General features: G+C 38.9%; 1 protein-coding gene across 12 annotated transcripts in view; it reads right to left on the bottom strand.

Annotated features, from left to right (window-relative positions):
* The window catches only part of CADPS2 (calcium dependent secretion activator 2), a 312,131-nt gene that overhangs the window by 228,312 nt on the left and 62,658 nt on the right, over positions 1-21,161 (bottom strand). For all 12 annotated transcript variants that reach the window (XM_035559395.1, XM_035559401.1, XM_035559404.1 and 9 more), the window contains exon 2: positions 19,502-19,615. In XM_035559395.1, the coding sequence (XP_035415288.1) occupies positions 19,502-19,615 (114 nt within the window). The remainder of the gene's footprint in view (positions 1-19,501; positions 19,616-21,161) is intronic.

The raw sequence follows: 21,161 nt of genomic DNA, 5'->3' as shown, positions 1-21,161 counted from the left end.
AGCAGCCATATAAAGCAAGGCAAAGATATGGCTGAAAACGAGCAAAATAATACAAAACCAGATAACATGCCAAACCAACCTGCTCCCTCTCTCTGCCCATGAGTCAGTTCTCAGATGAATGTGGCTCCCTGCACAGCTGTACAGCAGGCACAGATCACAGGAGAGAAATCCTTCCAAAGCCAGCTTTCACTAGGTTCCCCTTAAATGAACCCCTAAACTGCTGTCTTTTAAAGCACTTAGATATACACACAAAAATCTCATTTCACTCCATCTGTTTATTTAAATTGTCAATTATTTAAATAGCTGTGGCAACAACATGAGAACTACATGGGGGAACTCAGGGATAGACTTCCAAAGGACGCTGGTGATCTGAGGGTGGGAATTTATCATGCGGTGGAAAGCCCCAGCCTAAATGACTCCATATTCTACATCAGCATATGGGGAGGTCTGGCATAACATTACACTGTGCACGGATGTTTAAACATGAAGCAAAGGGATCACATCTAAAATCCTACTCCTCTGCAGAGCTAAAGTACCAAGCACCACGTTGGAGGACATAACATGTCTTACAGTAATCTCTGAATGCTCTCCTGGAGAGGTATGGTCAAACCATTTCTCCCAGACACAGATGAGAAGCCCCTTTAGCCATGATGTGAGGTGATGGGGCTTAGGAGAATGAAACCTCAGTTAAGGAACTTTCTCCATCTTCCTATTACAGCCAAGAAAATGGAAGTTGGCTCTCCAGTTTAGCAACATTAAAACATCCATTGAGGATTGAGCGGTCTAATTCTCATCCCTGCTCCAAGGCATGTTAACGTGTTTTAACCAGTGATCAATTCACCTAGAATACATAAACAAGATCATGAACAAATTGCTACAGAAAAGCCTTAAAGACAAAATGTCTACAGAGCAGACAGAAAAATAGCTTTGGAGGAGCTATTATTATTATAGTTCCTATAGTCAAAAACTGCTTGCAAGCTTGACATGATCTTGTTTCATCCTCAGAAAACAAATATCTGACTTTCTGGGCAAGGAATCTTCTCCGTTACCACGTGGTCAGTCTGACTGAAGGGAAACCTAGCTTATACACACCTAATAAATCACAGACGTACCAGTCTATTCTGACCTTAAAGGCTCCAGTCAACTAGCTCTTACAATGGTCTGCCCAAAGAGCCAAAGAGTTAATTACTGTCACACTAATATTCTGATAATCCTTTTTTTTTCATGCGTTACAAATAAAAATACATCTTAAAGTTGTATTTCTTTTTGCTAGATTAAAATTGGCTTAATAGTAATTATAGGTAGTAGTTATTGAAGACGCTGAGGAACACTTTTGGCTTTTCAACTTAACGGCACTTTTTCTTTTATGAGTTGTATGAACTGTAAATAGTGCTAAATCAAAGGCAGAAAACATGCATCTTTGCCTTGGTAGCCATGGTTGTTTTGTTGTTTGTGATTTTTTTGTGTGTTTTGTTTGTTTGTTTGTTTCCTTTCAATGGATACTTCTCTTTTCAATCTCCTGCATTTCATATACTCTCAGTCATACTGACTCTTACCCTTTCCTGCAGGTTTACTCACATGGGCAGTTGAATTGCAGCCCCTCCTTCCTCCTTAATACAATTGCTTTCACCCACCCAATCTGCAATCATGGTCTGTGGGTAGTCAACTTTTATTAAACAGCTCCCAGTTTTCAACACCCATTTTCTCCCTCCCAACCAGTGACTCTTACCACCTTGAACTTCACGAAGTTGGCACTTCTGATGCACTTCAGGAACTACAAGAGCAGTTACATTAACTCCAGCAGCCTTGCTAAGAGCCCTTATCATTGGCAAACAGTTTTAGATATTTAAATATAAAATATATAGATATAGACATATGATGACCTTCATTATGGCTCTTCTAGTTCTGCTATATCCCTTCTAGAGGCAGAGCAACTGGAACAGCAGGCAGCAACTGAAGTCATACAGAATAATGATGGTCTTGTTTCCTCTCTTGAGCAATCTTGCCTCTGTTGAGTTATCACTTGGTCTCTACAGACCACGGTTTGGTTTCTGCCATCTGAAAATATACTGCATCTTCCTGAAGGTGCCCGTCCCCTTCCATGACCTACAGGGAGCATTTGCTCAACTACACTCTTTGATTTTATGGCTGAACTACTGGAAATTCTTTCCAGCTTTACAAGTTCAGCTTAACCAAGACTTGTTTAGATTGCTCTTTATTATTTAATACTTGATTTTTATATTTTTTCCCCTACTCCTTTTTCTAAGATGCCATGTTACAATTTCATTTACAAACAATATATTATTGCACAGTGTTTGCTTTCTCTTGTGATTTATTTTTGAAATACCGGTACAATCTTTTCCTGATTGTAGGTACCAGCTACCTAGTCCTTTTTTGGCTTAGGTGAAGCCTGCCTTTTTCATACAACCCTCTGTCTGCTACAAGTTTTGCTAATTCTTAACAAGCCTCCTCCTCCTTGCAACATTTTCCTCAAGAACATCCTGAAAAGCTTCCAGCACAAGGCACAGAGCCAGCTGAACAGGCAGGACTAGCTTCAGAACGCTGCTATGGAAATGCTACTCTTTAAATACTATTTTTACATGACCCAGAAGAGTTCCTTCACTTTAGAAGTCTACCCTATATGAAAGAGCACTTCATCAAGCAGCCTTAAAAGAGCCGATGGTATTTTACTAACAGCTACATGAGATCTCCAATCAAAACCACCTAAATATAATTTTTCCATGATAACGTTTTTCCTCCTTGAAACTGAAATTAGGAAGGAACTTACTCCACTCTCTAACTTAAATCAGTGGCCTGCATGAGATGCCTTTTCTGAACTGTGAAGCTCATTTCTGCTGTAATTCAGATTGCTGCTTCCATTATTGCTCTCATAAAAAAATATATATATATTTATATATATGCATAGCTACAATGCACATTTAGAGCTATTTTTAACATAATTACTACCTTTTTTGTTCTGGGGTGCTTGAGGTGGATTTGCAGGGTTGACTGGGTTGGCTGGGTTGTTTTTTGTTTGTTTGTTTTGTTTTTTCTTCTTTTTACAACTTTTCCTTGAGACCAGATACATCCTCTCATTCCCTTCGAACCCTATCCCTACTTACCCTGCTGTTAAACAGGATGATAATTCCAGCACTGCCCTGGCCGGAGCTTCTTCCTCCTCTTAACCACTTACACAAATTTAAAGAAACAAACATTCATCTCGCTTATAGTGACTTCTTCAGAATTGCACACTGCTTTCAGGTGCCTTGCTTCCTCCCACTGAAGTTCATTAGCCCTCTGTCGTGCAGTATGCATTTGAGTTAATCTTTTTCCTCACATAAGGAAAGACAGCAGTTTGTGTAAAACACCAACTTTATGCTAGAATTGGAAAAAACTGCACATAAAACCCCCAGAGAAATTCTAATTTAGGGAATTTGATTAGGTCAGTTATTCCCCTCCCACTGAACAGAGGACCACTGTAAACCCCATCTTAAGTCCTGCTTTTTAAAACACCATATCTGGTCATTATTCAAGAACCCCCAAAATTTCAAGCCAAGTCCCATGCAAGGGGAAAGGCAGGTTTCTGGGCGACACTCAGGACATATCGAAACTTGGCACATATCTTCTAACAAACTGAGGGTGATTTCTAATTTAAATGGCCTTGTGAATCCAGAGGAAACCACTAAGAACCTCAGGAGTTTCTCCAAAATGCAGCTTAATGTATGACCATAATCCAGAATAAATAAATTTCTGTAGGCTATAACGAAATGAGTCCCTATGTGGAGTTGTATTAGTTACCTACATGTGCGCTGAATTTCAAATTTAGACAGCCTTTCTTGTAGCTGTTCTACATGAGTGCATTTTATTTCACTACTGGGCTGTGCTGAGGACATCTACCTGACCATGGTCCAGCAGGCAGGTTACAGCTGCATCACTGCTACGTGTGAATTGTCACACTGCTACGTGTGAATTGCCTCAAGTGCTCCACAAATGTTTCATCAAAGTTATCTTCAAAAGTGTCACTGTGGCTTTTTCAGACATCTATTTTAAAGTTTCTATATATTCAGGATCCACTTAACCTTGTTTCAAAATAATGCTTAGTTACTGTAATAATAAAGTAAGGAAAACAACAAACAGTAGTTTAGGTATGCTTTACACTTATTCAAAATCTCTGAAATGTAGTAGGCTTCTCTCTCCAACTCTATTCAACCAGAATTACACGTGTTGCAAGAACACTGATTTGTGTTTTTAAAATTATGTTTTAAAGGTGAATATATAAATACATTTTAAAGAAAAAACAAAGACTGAGCTAAAAAAGTCCATTAGTTCAAAATTATATCAATATTATCCTATTGATCCTATGATTCTATTGATATATTGGTATCTAAACAAAAGAATGCTATACAATGAAGTCTTGAGCATTTCCTCAAGGCAATGGCATTTGAACACATGGCAGGTAGACAAGAACTCTGGTATCTGCTCTGTGCAGAGAATAAGATGACTGAAAAACAAAAAAAAGAAAAAGCTTTTTTACTAAAAGTATCGAGAGTCATGCTTTTGGTATTGAAGATAAATTAAATTCCATCTCAGAGGCTGTCAGCACGCTGGCTATAACATTATTTTGACAGGAAAAGTAGACTTTTTTTTAAATCATCAACTCCTTTGTCATAGCCTGTTGTGTGGAAAGGTGAAGTTGTCTTTATTGAAAGCTGTTAACTTGCCCACACTGCAGTTGATCCATAACCTTTTCTGACAGTTTAACTGCATCATCTTAACATTAACATCTATGCTAATTTAGGCTAGTAGGCAAATTAAGACAATCTCCAAAAATTAAATATGCAGATTGCTTTATAAGTAATATTTGCTTTATTGTTAACTTCAGTACATTTTCAGAAATTTAATTTAAAATGTTTTTTTCCCTCTAAACTAACAGTAATAAGAATTTTTTTTTATTAGTGCTTACACTGAACACAACTTTCAGCCTATGAAAGCTCCTGCTTCCAGACTCCCCTGGCACTGTCAATTACTTTTATTACTTTTATCATTATTACTTTTTAAAAGGATCAGGTCTGGGCTCCTAAACTCAGAACACAAAGACAGGGCTCATGTACTTTTTATAAAAGAAGTGTCTCACTCCTTGACACCTGAAATTACTCTAGTCCCTCTAGCACATGTTAATTACTTAATTTTTCAGATCTTCAGGACCATTTATTCAACTCTGTAACTGTTGGATATGAACTTGTGTTGGAAACAGCCCTTTGCAACCGTCTTCAGTTGCGGACAGACAGACATACCTTCCCTTCCAATATGGGGGATCAGGTTTAAAGAGAGAATTATTGTGAAGCCTACAGCTCACATAAGTCCTCATATTTTAGAAGTCAGGAGAAAGGACTGAATGAAGCGATGTATCTTCAGATCAAGAGCCATAAAACAATTCTGAGCTTGAAAACACCAACAGTGATCAATCTGATTCTGAGTGATTCACATAACTTGTATTTCTCAAAGTTAATAGCAGAACCAAAAGTAGCTGCATTTCACCACGAGAAAGAGTTAAAATATCTTCACCTCAACTGCTTGGAAATTTCTCTGACTCCTATTCAACAAGGTCTTATCTTTTTTCAACAGGCTGCCTTAAAACAGTTATGACAACTCTTACACAAGTTTTTCATCTCTTGCTGCCATTTCTTGAGTACAGAAGTCTGACCCAGGCACCATCAGTCTGTCTGGTAATGCTGACAGACAATTCAGCTGCTTCTTCCCAGACTCACAGAAGGCAGTCAGATGTAAGCTGCACACTTGTTGGGTCATGATTATCAGGCTGGCATGTCAGAAGGATAGCAGCCTGCCTGCAGCTCTCAGCCCCCTTTCACTGTAATATTATCGAGGAAAAAAAAGCCACATGGTTGTTCTGGATTCATCCTCAAAATATAAGAGCTATCCTTGCATAATGCCAGAAACAAAGCATCCTTCCAGAAGACAGCAGGACTTGTCAAGCAGACCACAGGGTAACCTCAGCTCTCGTTTCAGAGGTATCCTGGGCCTCTCCTCTAACAGTGATACATGCTCTACTCAGGTAATGATGACGACCCATCTTCTGAATTAATATGGACCTCCTATTCATCTTCTCTTTGGGGTCTTCGCTTGGTGTGGTCTTGGCTCTCTTTCCTTTCAATCTTAGCTTTGAAATTCAGCACTAGGGTCAGCTCAGATCAGTATAATGGTAGTGTCAGGAGCTCTTCTGGAGCTGGAAGAGTCTTTTAGATTCAGGTAAGAAGTGGTTCCCAACAGTGGTACTGCACCAAGGAGATGGCTGAGGGAAAAGGGAAGGGATCTGCAGCTGCAGTGCAGATTTTGGTATTTGCTCAGATGGCATAGGCAAACAATGAGCTTTCTTGTACCTCATCTGAGGTGTCATATACCAACAGAACATGGTGTTAGCAAATGAAAAAGGTGTAGTTTTAGCCATTAAGCCCTGCATTTGAAAATCCTTCAGACAAAGATTTAATAGTGTAGCTCTCTCATGTTTAAAAAAAAAAAAAAAAAGGATCACAGTTTCAGCTGAGTTACAGAGTAAGTTCAAAAATATGAAGAAGGTGTAGAGCTGCTGGTGTAGTTAATGCTTCATGTTACACCCAGAGTGACAAAGGAGTATAATATTTCTGATTAGGTACGGATACTTATCTGAAGTTAATCTTTCATTTCAGTTTTATGTTCATGGAAATGTAGAAAAAAAACAGGCAAGCAGGGATCCAGTCTACTCTGTTTGACCTTTCTCTGGAGTGAAGGAAAAATTCAATTAAAAAGTGACTCACACATGCTCAAAGAAGAGCCCAAGTAGGGGGGAAAGTCATGCTTTACCTCTTCCTCCTTCATCAGTTGATCGGCAACAGAGATTGACTCTGAAGCAGTACTATTTGGATAGAAAAATGATAAATCTCTTTCATGCTGCAAGATGAAAGCTTTAGGTTACTTCCCAGTAAGCCTTTATGGATGGGCTCAGTAGTCCAAGACGAAAACAGAGCTAAAAGCACCACGGCAAGCTGCACTGCTGTGGTGGAGCTCTGTGGTGGAGCTATGAGTTCCCAGCACACTTCAAGACACACGCTCACTCTTATTCCTGTCTGAGTCCCCTGCCAGGACCAAGGCACAGAAGACCCATCAAATCCAAGCATGCAGAGAAACAGAGGGAGCTAAATGGAAAGCATCATTTCTTCCTTTTGTTCCTTTGCTTTATTTTCTCTGTTGTACTTGTTGCATGTCTGAAGCATGGTCAGAAGGCTGAGAGTTGGAATAAGGCAACAGGGTTCAATCACCAATTACTACTGCAAGCCTCAGATCAGAACCTGTAATTCAAAAGAATTTTTTTTCCAGCTACACAGATTATGTCAGTTATTGGGTCCCAAGGACCACTCTACTTGGTTTTTCCACAGTCAAACATTTATATAGTTGTTAGGACAGGATGCCACCATCCAGAAGAAAAAATAGTTTGTATTCTAAGATCACTTCTGTAGGTCCATCGTTCCCTCCCGACATAAGCACAGAAGGAATGGATGGATTCCAACTAAGAACAGCTCCACTACAGTAAGTACAAAGAAATTAATTTACTCTGGAGCTTAGATTATGGGGCTTCGCTTAGATTATGGGGCTTCTAAAACTTCACCCCTATCCTTCCTTCCTAGTCCCAAAAACAAACTTCGAAGAAACTGAAGAACCGAGACAGGCAAACATTTTAGCAATAGATGCAAGTCTTATTTTCAAGCTGCAGAAGACTGCCTGCACAGGATATGAACACAGCTGAGGGCACACACAGAGCAGCGGAGGGCACTGGGTCTGTTCAGCCTGGAGAAGAGGAGGCTGAGGGGGGACCTCATCATGGTCTACAACTTCCTCGTGAAGGCAACCTATTCACTGTAAACACCAGTAAACACTGTAAATACCAGTGACAGGACCCACGGGAATTGTGTTAAGCTGAGGCGGGGGAAGTTTAGGCTGGACATCAGGAAGAGGTTCTTCACCGAGAGGGTGGTCGCACACTGGAACAGGCTCCCCAGGGACGTAGCCACTGCACCAAGCCCATCTGAATTTAAGAAGTGATTGGGCTGTGCACTTAGTCACATGGTCTAAACTTTGGGCAGACCTGTGCGGTGCCAAGAGTTGGACTAGATGATCCTTATGGGCCCCTTCCAACTTGGGATATTCTATGATTCACAGTAATAACAAGCTCTTCCCCTTGCTGAAAGATAAAATTGAAAAACTGTTCAATCACCTTACACTGTTACCAGTGATAGAAAGAAGGGAAATTATCACATGGGCCTCCCTTGTTTAGGGATTTTTCATCAGACACCCCCTTTTATTTGATAATATCTGAAAACGGATACTGAATTCCTTGGACCTTGGTCTGACGCAATATTGCTGCCTGAATGTTATTAAGTTTGGCAAATCTGCAATTTTTCATTGCCTTTTTTTTTTTTTTTTTTAATAGTTTTGCAGAAGACCTGGCTGTTTGACTTGTTCAGTTTTCTGCTGTTTTTTGCTGAGCTACCCAAAGTTCAAAAGCCAAGTAAAAAGGTAACTTGCTTTCCTTTAGGAAAAGGTTAGGTTTTAAAGTTACAAAATTGCTTCTTAATCAATGGTAAGAAAATACAGGATATTTTCTAATTTGTGTGTTTACCTTAAATAAGAAACTGCTGAAGTACAGCTTTGGAAGGAGGTGAGGAGAGGTCGTATGACAGAGTAAGGCCAAAAGGGTTCAATGCAGGCATTTCAATATCGCTCGCACTGCACGTGTCACTGCTGATTACGGCAGTGCAAGAACAAACAGTACAGAGCTAGACAATTAACTTTGCTTTGTTACATTCTGCTTGCATTTAATTTAGCTACTTATAGAGGAAACAATTCTGAAAGCAATAAAAACTGAATTGCATTCAGGGACAACCAACAAAACGGAGAGGTCAGTATTAGGACAGACTCCTGCAATTTGTCCACATATTTCTGTCACAGCATTCAGGACTGCCTGGACATAAACCAAGGAAAGGAACTGCTAAAAGACCAAATAAGCAAAATGTAATTACGTCTATAAACTGACAAAAAAAAGTGTGCTCCTTCTAATGCTTATATTCAAAGAAAGATTATAGAAGACTTACAAGTGAATGGATTCAAAACAGGGAGACAAGCATGTATTTCTGGTTAATTTTAAGTGTGTCAGGAAGAAAGGTCTGAGAAAATGTACCATTTTATTGAAAATAAAATCTGATCTCCAATTAAAGTACTTATTCTTAGACTTGGAAGGATCTGCTACATTAATATCTGCATACAGTGAGCAGAATAACACATTATTCGCTGTGTGTGTTTATCACAGTGAAACTGGAGAGATAACACATACAAATAAAGGATACTTGCTGCTCTTACAGGAGAGCCTTTCCCAATTTTTGGAAAAGTACAAGAACAGAAAACTGAAATGTAACAAAAACATCATAGTTTCATCCCACAGAGATTATTTATTTTCCTGTGCCTGGGCTGTGAGAACCGGCACATTCCAAACTGAGGGAAATCACTGAAATTTACGTAACGCTCACAAGTCCCAAGTACCCAGCTGCAACTTTCTAGCTGGGGAGTGCTGGCCTATTTGCACGCCACAGGTCAGCATCTGAACATTTGTTTTGCCATCATTGCTGAAAAGATGATGGAACAGAAAAAGGACATGGAGAGATCATACGTATGCCTAAAACCATATGAATCCGTAAATATAGATGCAGAAGTGTGCAATCCATCTTTTCACTTTATTTCATTTCAGAGAGGAAAAAAAGAAGGCAGCAGCACTGCCTTTATTATCTCACCACCTGCTTCCAGCCAGCCACTGGCACTGCGCGAGCTGTGCAGGACTTGGCTCTGAAGGCTAGAGCACACCTCCATGACAACGTGCTGGCAAGCAGGCAGACACGAGCATGCTCTGCAGAAGCTAAGTGAGGTGTTAAAACAGGGTAGCTCTGCGTAGAGCTGCCCTAAGATATCTGCACCAAACGCCTTGCAGATGTGGTTCCGTGGCCCATCGTATTTTCTATCCTGGCACAGTCACTTGTGAATCCTCGTTTCTTTACATCAGCCTTAATATGTTCCTGTCAATCACTAGCATCAGTAAGGACCATCCCCTCCCTGGGTGTGAGAAATTAAACATATTAAACAAGTAAACAAAGTGGTACCAAGTATCAGGAACCCACCAGGATTTGGGGCCATGTGTGGAAGCCTCATTTGGAAACAGGAAAAGTGAAAGGTCCAAACAGGGACCATAATAAAGGGTCGATATCAATTATTTACTACAGATTAAGAATATGTAATTTGGTCTGCATTCTTATTTTGCTAAGTAGGCACAAGATAGATTCACTTAAGACAAAGGAAAAACAGCAAGCAAAGCAATGAGCTCAGGTTAATAAGAAAAACTAAACTAGGAAACCAGGGAAAATGGTTTGATGGCAGGGCCAAGTGGAAAAAAGATGAGTTTCCTTACTGAGGTAGCTGCAGTTCACTAGCAGTACCCTACACAGGTATTTACTAACTGGAACAGACTGGGTAATCTATTTCTCCTCATGTGCTCCATTTAAAATAATGTTGTTTCTCGGTAAGTGAGTATCTTAGGTGGATAACAACATTATGCCTGGATTGAGCTTTGCAGAGACCTCCTTGCTCTCTGAGGAGTAAAATCTCTTTGAGGCAACATAAAATAGAAAAAGCCACCTCTATGGCACTACAAAGCTTACTTCACTAAATCAAAAGCTTGACAAGAACCTCTAAATTTTCTAATTTGGCTTTTCAGCAATATCCTATAGTGGAAAATGTAGATGAATCAAAGCCTGAAAATAATCACTAAGAAAATATTTACATCATCCTCTGCATCCTGCTTTCACAATTCTTGGGATGGAAGCGTTTGCTGTCTTCCTTTGTAATTAGTAATAGAACAGAAACGAAATGCAGTTGAGAGAGATCAGTGCGAATTTAAAACCTCACGTCTCATTTACCGACTTGTAGATTTCAGCCATGCATTCACTGACCTTTTTTATCCCTTTTTGCCACGTTCCCTCTAGATTGGCTTACTCAGAGATTATCAATTCGGTATTAAGAACAAAATGCCACTTTTCCAAGACATTACTTCAAAGTTTAAGAGATTTTGACAAGTCACACATCTCTAAGGGTTTGACAGGTAAAGCTTTCTATCACACAGTGAAATGGTAACAGACAAGCTCAATCAAAATATGCAAATGCCAGTTATTTTCCCCCATCATCTAGAAATCTAGGAATAAATGAAATAATACGCCAAGTAAATATGAGTCCTAAAAATTCAATATGATGATACAGGAAAACAGGAGGTTTTCTCCTCTATTATTTGTTTACTCATGGGTAGTTTGTTTATTTATTTATTTTTTTAAGGTGAATTAATACTTTAGCTATTAGCTGCTTGTTATTCAGTGGAATGGATATTTAGAAAAATATGGCAACTTTCTACAGTAGATCTCTCATAGAAGCTTGAAACCTGCCGAAATGATGCAAGAAAATTCCAGTACCTACTTAGTGGAGAGAGACAGACACTGGTTGGAATCACTTTGGCTGAAACAGAATCTGTAGGTATCTTGTGGAAATTTTCACTCATCTTGTTTTCAGGCACTTTGAACAGATGCTACTGACATTAACCTACATGCTTCCCTCTGGTCATGGAGAAAGGAAGCAAGTCAGAGATGAGCTGAACACTTGTTTGACTGCTGAAAAGAGAAAAAAAAAAGTGTCCGATTGCTCTCCATTATTTTGGAGAGCCCCTGAGATACTGCTGACTGGAGCATGCAACAGACATGACAATTATGAAGGCAAAAGAAAGTTCATTGGCATTAGTGTAATCTCTTATTGAAATATTTTGCAGTAGTCTTTCCCCTTCCAAAGGGCCTTAAGGTCAGCACTGTGCTGAGACCTGGTTTAATTTTTAAATATCACTGAAAAGACGGAGGGAGGGTTAAGTTAAAAAGATCAGGAGTTGTCAGTGTTTGATCATCTAGTGAAAGAAATAAAAATCCGTCCAAATAATGATTTACAAATTAAAAAAGAGAATAATATTTGAGCATCTCCTTCAAGATTTCTGCAGTGCTGATGTTATATTGTCACCTGTCTTATTAGGTATCAGACTAGCTGAAAAAACTTTTGTTTTCAGTTCAGAAAACAGCATCGACAAAAATGTGTATAGTCCAAGTAATGTCCTGTTAATTCTGCAAAACTGAAGTCCAGACAAGTTTTGTTTTCGTTTGAGACACAGCAAAACAGCCCTGGGATTTAGAGAAAAATAATTAAGCAGTGGAGACCAAATTTACTGTTGCATAACCGTTTGAGCCATTCTTGGTTTTCTAATTGGTTTGTTTAGATTATTAGGCAAATTCTGTATACCTGTTAAACAAGTAAATAAATACTGTCACAAGCTGCTCACTACAGTAGAGACATACCTCACCACCTAACACTAATTACTTCTGCAGCACAGTGTCGGGTCTACAAGGTATTCCTTATTTGTCTGGAACAACAGTGGTCAAAAATAAACAATAAGGATGCCATTACTGTAATTTTTTTTTCATTTAAATTCAATGAGCCATTTCTCACTCTCCTCCTATCCGCACAACCCACTTGCAAAGCTGAGATAGGCACAATTAATGCACTGAACTCCCTCCCTCAACTACCTCATTTAGAAGTTTGAAATACAGATCTGCTTTAATTACATTTGTAATGCTAATATGAAAACTGTACAACATCCTCAGTCAAATTACCGATGATCATCCACCAGTATCAGTGTCCAAAGAGACTGAACAGACACTGCTTCAACAGCCAGCAATTGCACTCTGCGCAGGTGCATCCTTTGCTCCTCTGACGCCATGCAAGCGGAAATGAAAATGGGACACTCAGCCCTTGAAAAGACAGAGAATATAGTTAGGTGTAGCTGTTCATGAAGCCAGGATTTCATCACTGACACCTTCCACACATGAGCAACACAACAGCAGCCTCTAAAGTGAAGGCAGTGCACCACAGAGCCTGCAATCTGACTAACTCTCCTGAGCACAGAAATGGTCTAGATCATGTAAATAAAGCATGTTTTAATTTGTTGTGTCTTCTCTCCCCTTAACTCTCTAAGGAACATAATTAGACTGCTAACACTGAAGCCATCTCCATTACACACCCAGTTGTGGCTGCTGATCCAAAACACCGAAGGCACTGGAGCTTCTTCAACGGAACAGACAACCTACATAAACCTTCTTCGTGCCTCCTTCTTGGAGGTGGCCTAAGAAGCTTTTCAGAGAACTGCCCTATAACAGCCCCTCTGAAATAACTGCCCTCACGCCAACGTTACTCAGAGCTGAAGTTTGTCAAAGTTTTAAAACAACTGGAAAGAAACCGTGCAAGTGCTGATAACTGTATTTGTTGTTGAAAGGCTCCCTCACAAGGCAAAACACCAGATCATGCTGAAGTTAACATCAGAAGAGATACTGTGGAAACTGCTTCCTGCAAATGAGGCAGTACCAATAGCTCCCACATTGCTCTAATATTCAGGTTTTGAAGAGGATCTAAAGAAAGCAAAAAGCCCATGCCTTTCAATATATCTAAATATACATGCTAATTATGGCTTTCAAGAAAAACAAATGAAAGCAGAAATCAGTGAATTTATGCCATGAAAAATCGCGTTCGCTTCTACAATTTTCATCCTAATGTATTTAAATAAATGTTTAATCTCCTGATTCCATTATTTTGCCTTGCTAGCATCAAAACAGAACGTTCTAACATTTAATTGCTATTTATTTTGTGTGTGCTGTGTTTTGATTCTAATGACTGCTTTTTAGTTCCTTTAGGGTCATCATCATCCCTGAAATATTCATCAGGACCAACTATGCCATTTGTTGCCTGGAATGAAAACTATGTACCTAAAATAGCTGATATTAAGCCATAAAAGCAGCCAAAACACTACTTGGTTCAGGAAGCTACTTCGTTTCTGCAGTTTCATTGCTGAAATACTTTTGCCCCTCACTTCTTTGACATACATACAAGAACATTCAGAACATTTTTTTCCATAATTATAGGCAGAAATGGCATCACTGCTTCACTCCTGCCTTTACAAAAATCCTCATTTTTTTCCAATCTCAACACCTGAATGCCTTCACAACAAATACAAACAAACAAAAAAGCTCTAACAAACATGATTCATCCTTTTCTACGGATAAATGCAAAGAATATTCAATGTTTTTGTCACATTACCACAGGCTTCCGTTATGGGTCAAACAACCACTCTTGTGTTAAAGGAAGAAAGGCATTTTCATGATTCCTCTAAGCGTCCACATAGTTTCGTCAAAATAAAGAGGTAGTGATGTTATCACAGGTGTATCTACACTGGTAGATGCAGACGGGATTATTTATATATAATTTTCTTTCATTCTCTTTCTCTGCAGATCTTAAAAACTCAAAGGGAAGGGAAGGGACCTCCCTTCTCTTATCACTTAGAAAGCTCTAGACCTGGGACCTCTGCTCTTTCTTGGTGATTTTGGTAGTTTTCTACTTTCAGACTACCTTTTTTTTTTTTCTTTAATCCTCCCAAGCTTCCTGCAGGGATTACAGACCCTTAGCTAGGTTTGCACACCCATCTCGTGATTCATCGATCTCCAGCTAATGGCCACACCTCAGTTCTTTCCTACTGCCTGACTGCAGCAGACAACGATTTAATTTGCCAAGGACTATAACATCTGAGTTTAAAAAGAAATTAAGTTAAATATGATCACAGGCCAATACGTACAGTCAAACTAGGTCTGATTTTAAATTCTGAAAAACCCTCAGTGCTAACTGCTACAGAACCTGCATTTAGCATTCAGATTTAACCAGCATGCAGTAATTATGGCTTGGAACCACATACTTAAAATGAAGAAGCAAGAAAACAGGAAAAACATCAGTGCATATAATTTCATGCAGCTGCATAACGCTTTAAGCAGAGAGTTGATAACCTAAGGGCATGCAATCATATAATATTGAATAAGCATTTACGCTATTTCAAATATTCATTAGAACATTACTCATACCTAAGACTACATACCTTCAAGACTGAAGAATCAATACTGTAAAAGTTTGACAGGTATGTATATAACTTATTTTTTTTTTTAACTTATTATTTTACAACCTTTATGAAAGAACATGCAAGAATATGAAAGTATATCTACTACTTTATATCTTTAAAAAAATGGATCAAAATATGCAAAGAAATACTTCATTTCATAAATTCCTCTCTCACTTAATTTTACACTTAGCAGTGTGTCCAATATAATTACTCATAATAAAGTGCCATATGATTGAATTTCTCTCTTTATCCAAAAAGCATCACCAACAACTGATTTTCTGCTGATTAGAATCTGGCTCGATGTCTGTAATGGAATTTTCCACACACACACACACACAAAAAGAAAATGAAAAAAAAGACAACGATGCTAATTCTGAATGATTACAGAAACAATTTTAAACATTTCTTTACCTTCTCTAAAAAAAAAAAAAAAGGAAGAGGGAAGAGAAAATATCTTAATTACACACACACACATGGAAAGCAATCATGCTAAATTTCAGAGAAACAAAAAAAGATGGCATGGGGCTGGGGGAAGGGGTGAGAGAATTACACAGAACAGGAAAATAACCACTTATGGAGGATTAAAGAAAAGTTGATGCAACTTCTCCTATGAATCGTTTTCTTATTTGAATTTCACAATAAATGGAAAACAATGCCAGAATATTAATAGAAAGTCTTAAAAGCCACAACTACATTAGAAAAAACAACATTGGAGGATAAAGCAAAACTAGCCAGAGTTGACCTTCCCAAGTATTCCTGAGCATGATTTCAACACAGTCTTGACTCTTATAACACAGAGAAGTTGATACTGAAATTGATATGTATTTATTTATTTAATAAATTACTCTTTCAGCAAATACTTCTGGAAAATAAATCAAAGACTGAGCTACAATAAGTTCCTAACTCCTAGGGACTTATTCCTATATTCTGAAAGAGGAAAAAATCCTGAGGATCAGTAATTATAAACAGTTTTAATGACTTGAATCAGCCGGAACTAGTGATACAGGATTTATGTCATATACCCAAATCAAACCTTCTCCTTCACATTCAAAGTTAAAGAATTGGGTGCAGAAAACCACCTACAGTAATGAGACTAGCCTGGCTTTGCAAGCAATATAGTAATAAGTCTCAAACCATGACTACTGCATAAGATTAAAGGGAAATTAATCATTTTCAGAGTAAAATAATTACTGTGCAGACCACGTATTTGTTTCCTTCCATGTCAGATAAAATTGAACTGTAGCTCAGCAACTAAAGTATAAGGAATTTAATACTGAAGCTGATGAGATGCTGCATGGCAGAAACAAGCAAGATGTCCATAATTCAAGCTACTGACAAACGTCACGAGACAGGAGATGTGCTGGATCACATGTGGAAGACATACAGATGAGGAAGCATCAGAGTACAGCATTAGCTGAACACACAAAGTGGTAGAGCTTAATATTTTCAACAAATGGAAAACAAAGCAAATGAAAAGGGTACAAGAGACAAACAAGTGATAATAAGAAAAATATGTGGTTAGATGTACAGAAGCTGATTAAAGCGCACTGAGAAAGAAGAGCACTAGCTTGAATCAAGCCTCCTAGCCAGCTGGATTCCACTGTTGCGATGTTCATTAAATCTAACATTGCATACTGGTGACTATCTACCACAAACCTGATAAGGAATTAAAAATTACTTGGAAACGCCAGCTCAATCTGCACAACTGGAAATTGGAATTGCTGAGAAAGTCTGGAAGCAAATGTCTGGGAAAAAATAGAATTTGTGGAATTAAAAAAGAGACTACAGTGCATCTACTTATGGCTGGCAGATGGCTCACTGTGTATTAATACTGGTTCAAGATCCCACCAGTGTAGGGGTCGTAGCAGTTTTGATAATAATACCAAGATCATTGGAAGCCTTTGTTTAAAGCAGGTTATCTAGAACATTTGTGTGGAGAATGAAAAGTGGTGTGAATGTTTGAAAACAGCTGAAGAATTTGGCTGTTCCATTTTACTAAGATTTTTTTTTTTTATAGGACTATCTTAGATTATGAGGCCAGTCACTTCTGGTATCCCGCAGGGCTCAATATTAGAGCCAGTTCTCTTCAATATCTTTATTAATGATCTGGACAAGGGAATTGAGTGCACCCTCATTAAGTTTGCAAGTGACACCAAGTTAGGTGCATGTGTTGATCTGCTCGAGGGTAGGAAGGCTCTGCAGGAGGATCTGGATAGGCTGGACCGATGAACCTAGGCCAACTGTATGAAGTCCAACAAGGCCAAGTGCCGGGTCCTGCACCTGGGGCACAACAACCCCAACCAGTGCTACAGCCTGGGAGATGAGTGGCTGGAAAGCTGCCTGGCAGAAAGGGACCTGAATATGAGCCAGCAGTGTGCTCAGCTGGCCAAGAAGGCCAACAGCATCCTGGCTTGTATCAGAAACAGGGTGGCCAGCAGGACTAGGGAAGTGATTGTTCTTCTGTACTCAGCTCTGGTGAGGACGCACCTTGAGTCCTGTGTTCAGTTTTGGGCCCCTCACTACAGGAAGGACATCGAGGTGCTGGAACACATCCAGAGAAGGACAACGATGCTCATGAAGGGTCTGGAGAACAAGTCCTATGAAGAGTGGCTGAGGGAGCTGGGGTTGTTTAGTCTGGAGAAGATGAGACTCACGTGAGACCTTATTGTACTTTACAATTATCTTAAAGGAGGTTGTAGCAAGGTGGGGATAGGGCTCTTTTCCCAAGCACCAAGTGATAAGATGAAGGGAAATGGCCTCAAGTTATGCCAGGTAAGGTTTAGATTATATATCTGAAGAAGTTTCTTCACTGAAAGGGTTGTGTGGCATTGGAATAGGCTGCCCAGGGAAGTGGTTGAGTCACCACCCCTGGAGGTCTTTAAAAGATGTTTAGATGTAGCGCTTAGTAGCATGGCTTAGAGGTGGACTTGGCAGTACTAAGTTAAAGGTTGGACTAGATGATCTTAGAAGTCTTTTCCAAACTGAATGATTATATGATTCTACGATTATTAAGTACAACTTTTAACTAAAACGTTGGTTCCTCATGAGTCCAAATAAGATTTACTTTCAGCCTCTTGTTAATGAGAATATCTGGACAGTTACTGTTTAAGCATTTATTTTAAAATCATTTTTATTCACTAACACGCCCTTTCCAAAAAGCAGGTTACTTCCTCCAACACATCGAACTTCTTACACAGCTTCTTTAAAGAAAGAAGATTATTATTTCAATTCTCCTACATGTTTAGCATCTTGAAACATGCCACTCCTCCAAAACCTACTGCTGGGCAGCTAACTAGCTAAACCTTATAATGCACAATCTTCCAAACTGTCCTCCTTCCCAACCTTGGCTTCTGCATCAGTTATATAGAAAAAAAGGATTACTTTCTAAGAACTCCGATACCATTCTTGCACCCTACACAGAACCTCACGAACATTTATATTCTCATGTTTCACCCATAGACTTGTAACTCCATCAGACCCATTCCAATCTTTTCCACGAGTTCTTTTACAAGATTTTCTTCATTGCAATTACCACTGATCAGACCATGACCTGGAGAAAGCCATGCTGATTTTTCATATTTCTGTATGACAGAGAGCCCATTTGTCCATTCCTAAAGATGTGGTAGAGTGAAATATACTGGAATGCCCTTCAAAATAAAGACAGGTTTAATACACAGTCCTTGTGATTCATTGAGCAAGTTTGAGTTGCATTAGACAAATGAATTTACAGTACCTTTTGCTAACAGCAAGAAATAAATTCTCCAGCCATATGCTCTTGATGTAACAAAGAGGACAGTGAACTGTCCTCTTAGTCTGGAACAGCACCTATGCCTTAGGCAATTAAAAACATCTAAAGATCTGCACTGGTGGAGGTAGTCACAGAACATCCCTGGGAAGCCACAACAGAAGGTGAGAATTGGCCCAACCATGCTGAAAGCTTTGCTGCTTTGGGAAGGGAACAGGCAGCTCCTCTCCCAAGAATTCTGCACAGTAACTAGAAATCAGAAGATGCATTTCTCAAGATGGTAACTTACAACTGAAGCGCTGATTAAAAGAGGTAACTCAGACATATGGAGATAAAGATAGCAGTGCCTGGTTGTATCAAACACTGCCAGAAAGATTTTTAGCACCAGGGGTTTTTCATTTTGTCTTTTTTTTTCCTCCTTCTTCAAACTGAGTGGATATTTTCCAGTTTAGTTTATCTCTTGTGCCCAGACGGTGGATTTCAACTTCTAAAGCAGCAAAGCTGGAGTAGGAAGAAAATGTTTCTAGAAGGTGTGTAAGTTCACAGCTTTTGAAACTTAAAATTCCTTTTCTTATATATGCACTAAAAGAGATCCTATGAACTTTTTTTAAACAATACAGAAAACAAAGCATACAACTTACCTCATAGTAACTTCGCACAGCATTGCAGAATGCTTCATCTGCTACAATTTGTGTCTCTCCATTCAAAAAGGCCTGGAAACGTTCCTTTAGAGTCTGTAGCTGTTGTTTATTGAGCTATGTAAGACAAAGAAGGGAAGGAAAACAGTTATAAATGGAGTCAGCCTCAAAATAAAAATATGCAGGGTTATACTCTCTTGGAAGCTGTGGACAGTGGAAAAAAGTCAGGGGCTCGACAGCCAGCCAGCTCCAACTGAAAAACAATGGAGATGCTTCCATATTTTGAAGTGATTCAAGTACTACCATCAGTATCTCTAACAAGTATGCTCCCCGTGAAGAAAATGGACTAACCATGCTCATTATGAAATACATGCACTTTTGGGCACTGATGTTACACCACCACGAACCAGGTCAAATAAATAACCTGGGGGAACAGCAGCCACGAGTCTCCAAAACAGATACCAAGTCTCATTCGGTGGATTTCATATCCCAGCTGAGTGCATTTGAAAACAGACCCTTAACAGAGAATATTACGTGACTAAACATTGCAGTCAAGACATTTTATTAGAGTTTAATGTTATGGGAAAAAGCAAAATCTGAAAGCTCTCTAGGGATCCTGACACAGGCCTTCTACCAAGTTTCAAAATAACTCTTGAAATATTCTGTAAGATATTTCTCCTCATCAAATTCATGAGACGTTAGAATGTCACACCAAATGGGACTGCCACTAATAATATAACCAAGCAACAATTAAAAAGTTGTTTTGCTTTCCCAGAATTTAAAAATTAATATAAAGCCTTTGTTTCAGTATTTCTGAACTTTAAATTTCACATTATAAAAATTCAATCACAACTCGCTGAAAACCTTATTCATCTTTCCCATATTTTGCTTAGTCAAAATAAATAAATGTATAGCCAGAAGTTGAAAATATTTTTTCCAGAGGGCAAAATGTTCGATTTGTATTGGCTAACCTGCAATAAATAGCATTACCTCCACAGTGTCATTGTTTCTTACAGAACTTTTCAACACCTGCAGGAAGTTTGGGAACTTTAGGCCTCCAGGTCTCTAGTATCAATGCTTTGAAGCCATTTAAACTACAACACTGTTAAAGGATTAACAAAATTACTGCTATCCTCATGATGTGCCTATCTTGGACAACCTTCATATCAAAGGAGATCCTTCATATCAAAGGAGAATTTTCGTCATGCATAAAGTTTTCCAATTTATGGGTTTCTATGAAACATAGCAATTTACTGGAAAATTGTGTCTAAATTAAATGCAAAACCAAAAGCTGTTCTACTTTCACAGAAAACAATAGTCCAGATATCATCTAAACAATATGAGAAATCCTCTGAAAAAAAATGGTGAAATGCAGTGAGTAGTAATGCAAGGACAAAAACCATGCCTTTGGAAAAAAAAAATGAACTAGTTGAAAGTAGATGATAGTTCTGTTCGTCATCTTAACTAAACAACTAGCAGTGCAGAACAAGCCCCAGGAAACCCCTAAGCAAGAAAAGGCCTCCCCCTGAGGTAAGCAAACTTCAGCAGAGGTTGCTGTGACCTGAAGAAGTTTCTCTTGAGAACAGCACACCAGCGCTGACGGCTTGCCAGTGTGCACCACTGCTAGCTAAAAACCAGTGTGAGGAGTACTGGTATTATGTCT

Source organism: Cygnus atratus, chromosome 1 (genome assembly GCF_013377495.2).
Source record: "Cygnus atratus isolate AKBS03 ecotype Queensland, Australia chromosome 1, CAtr_DNAZoo_HiC_assembly, whole genome shotgun sequence".
Lineage (NCBI taxonomy): Eukaryota > Metazoa > Chordata > Aves > Anseriformes > Anatidae > Cygnus > Cygnus atratus.
The sequence above is the reverse complement of the archived record's forward strand: the minus strand, read 5'-3'. Positions and strand labels throughout refer to the sequence as shown.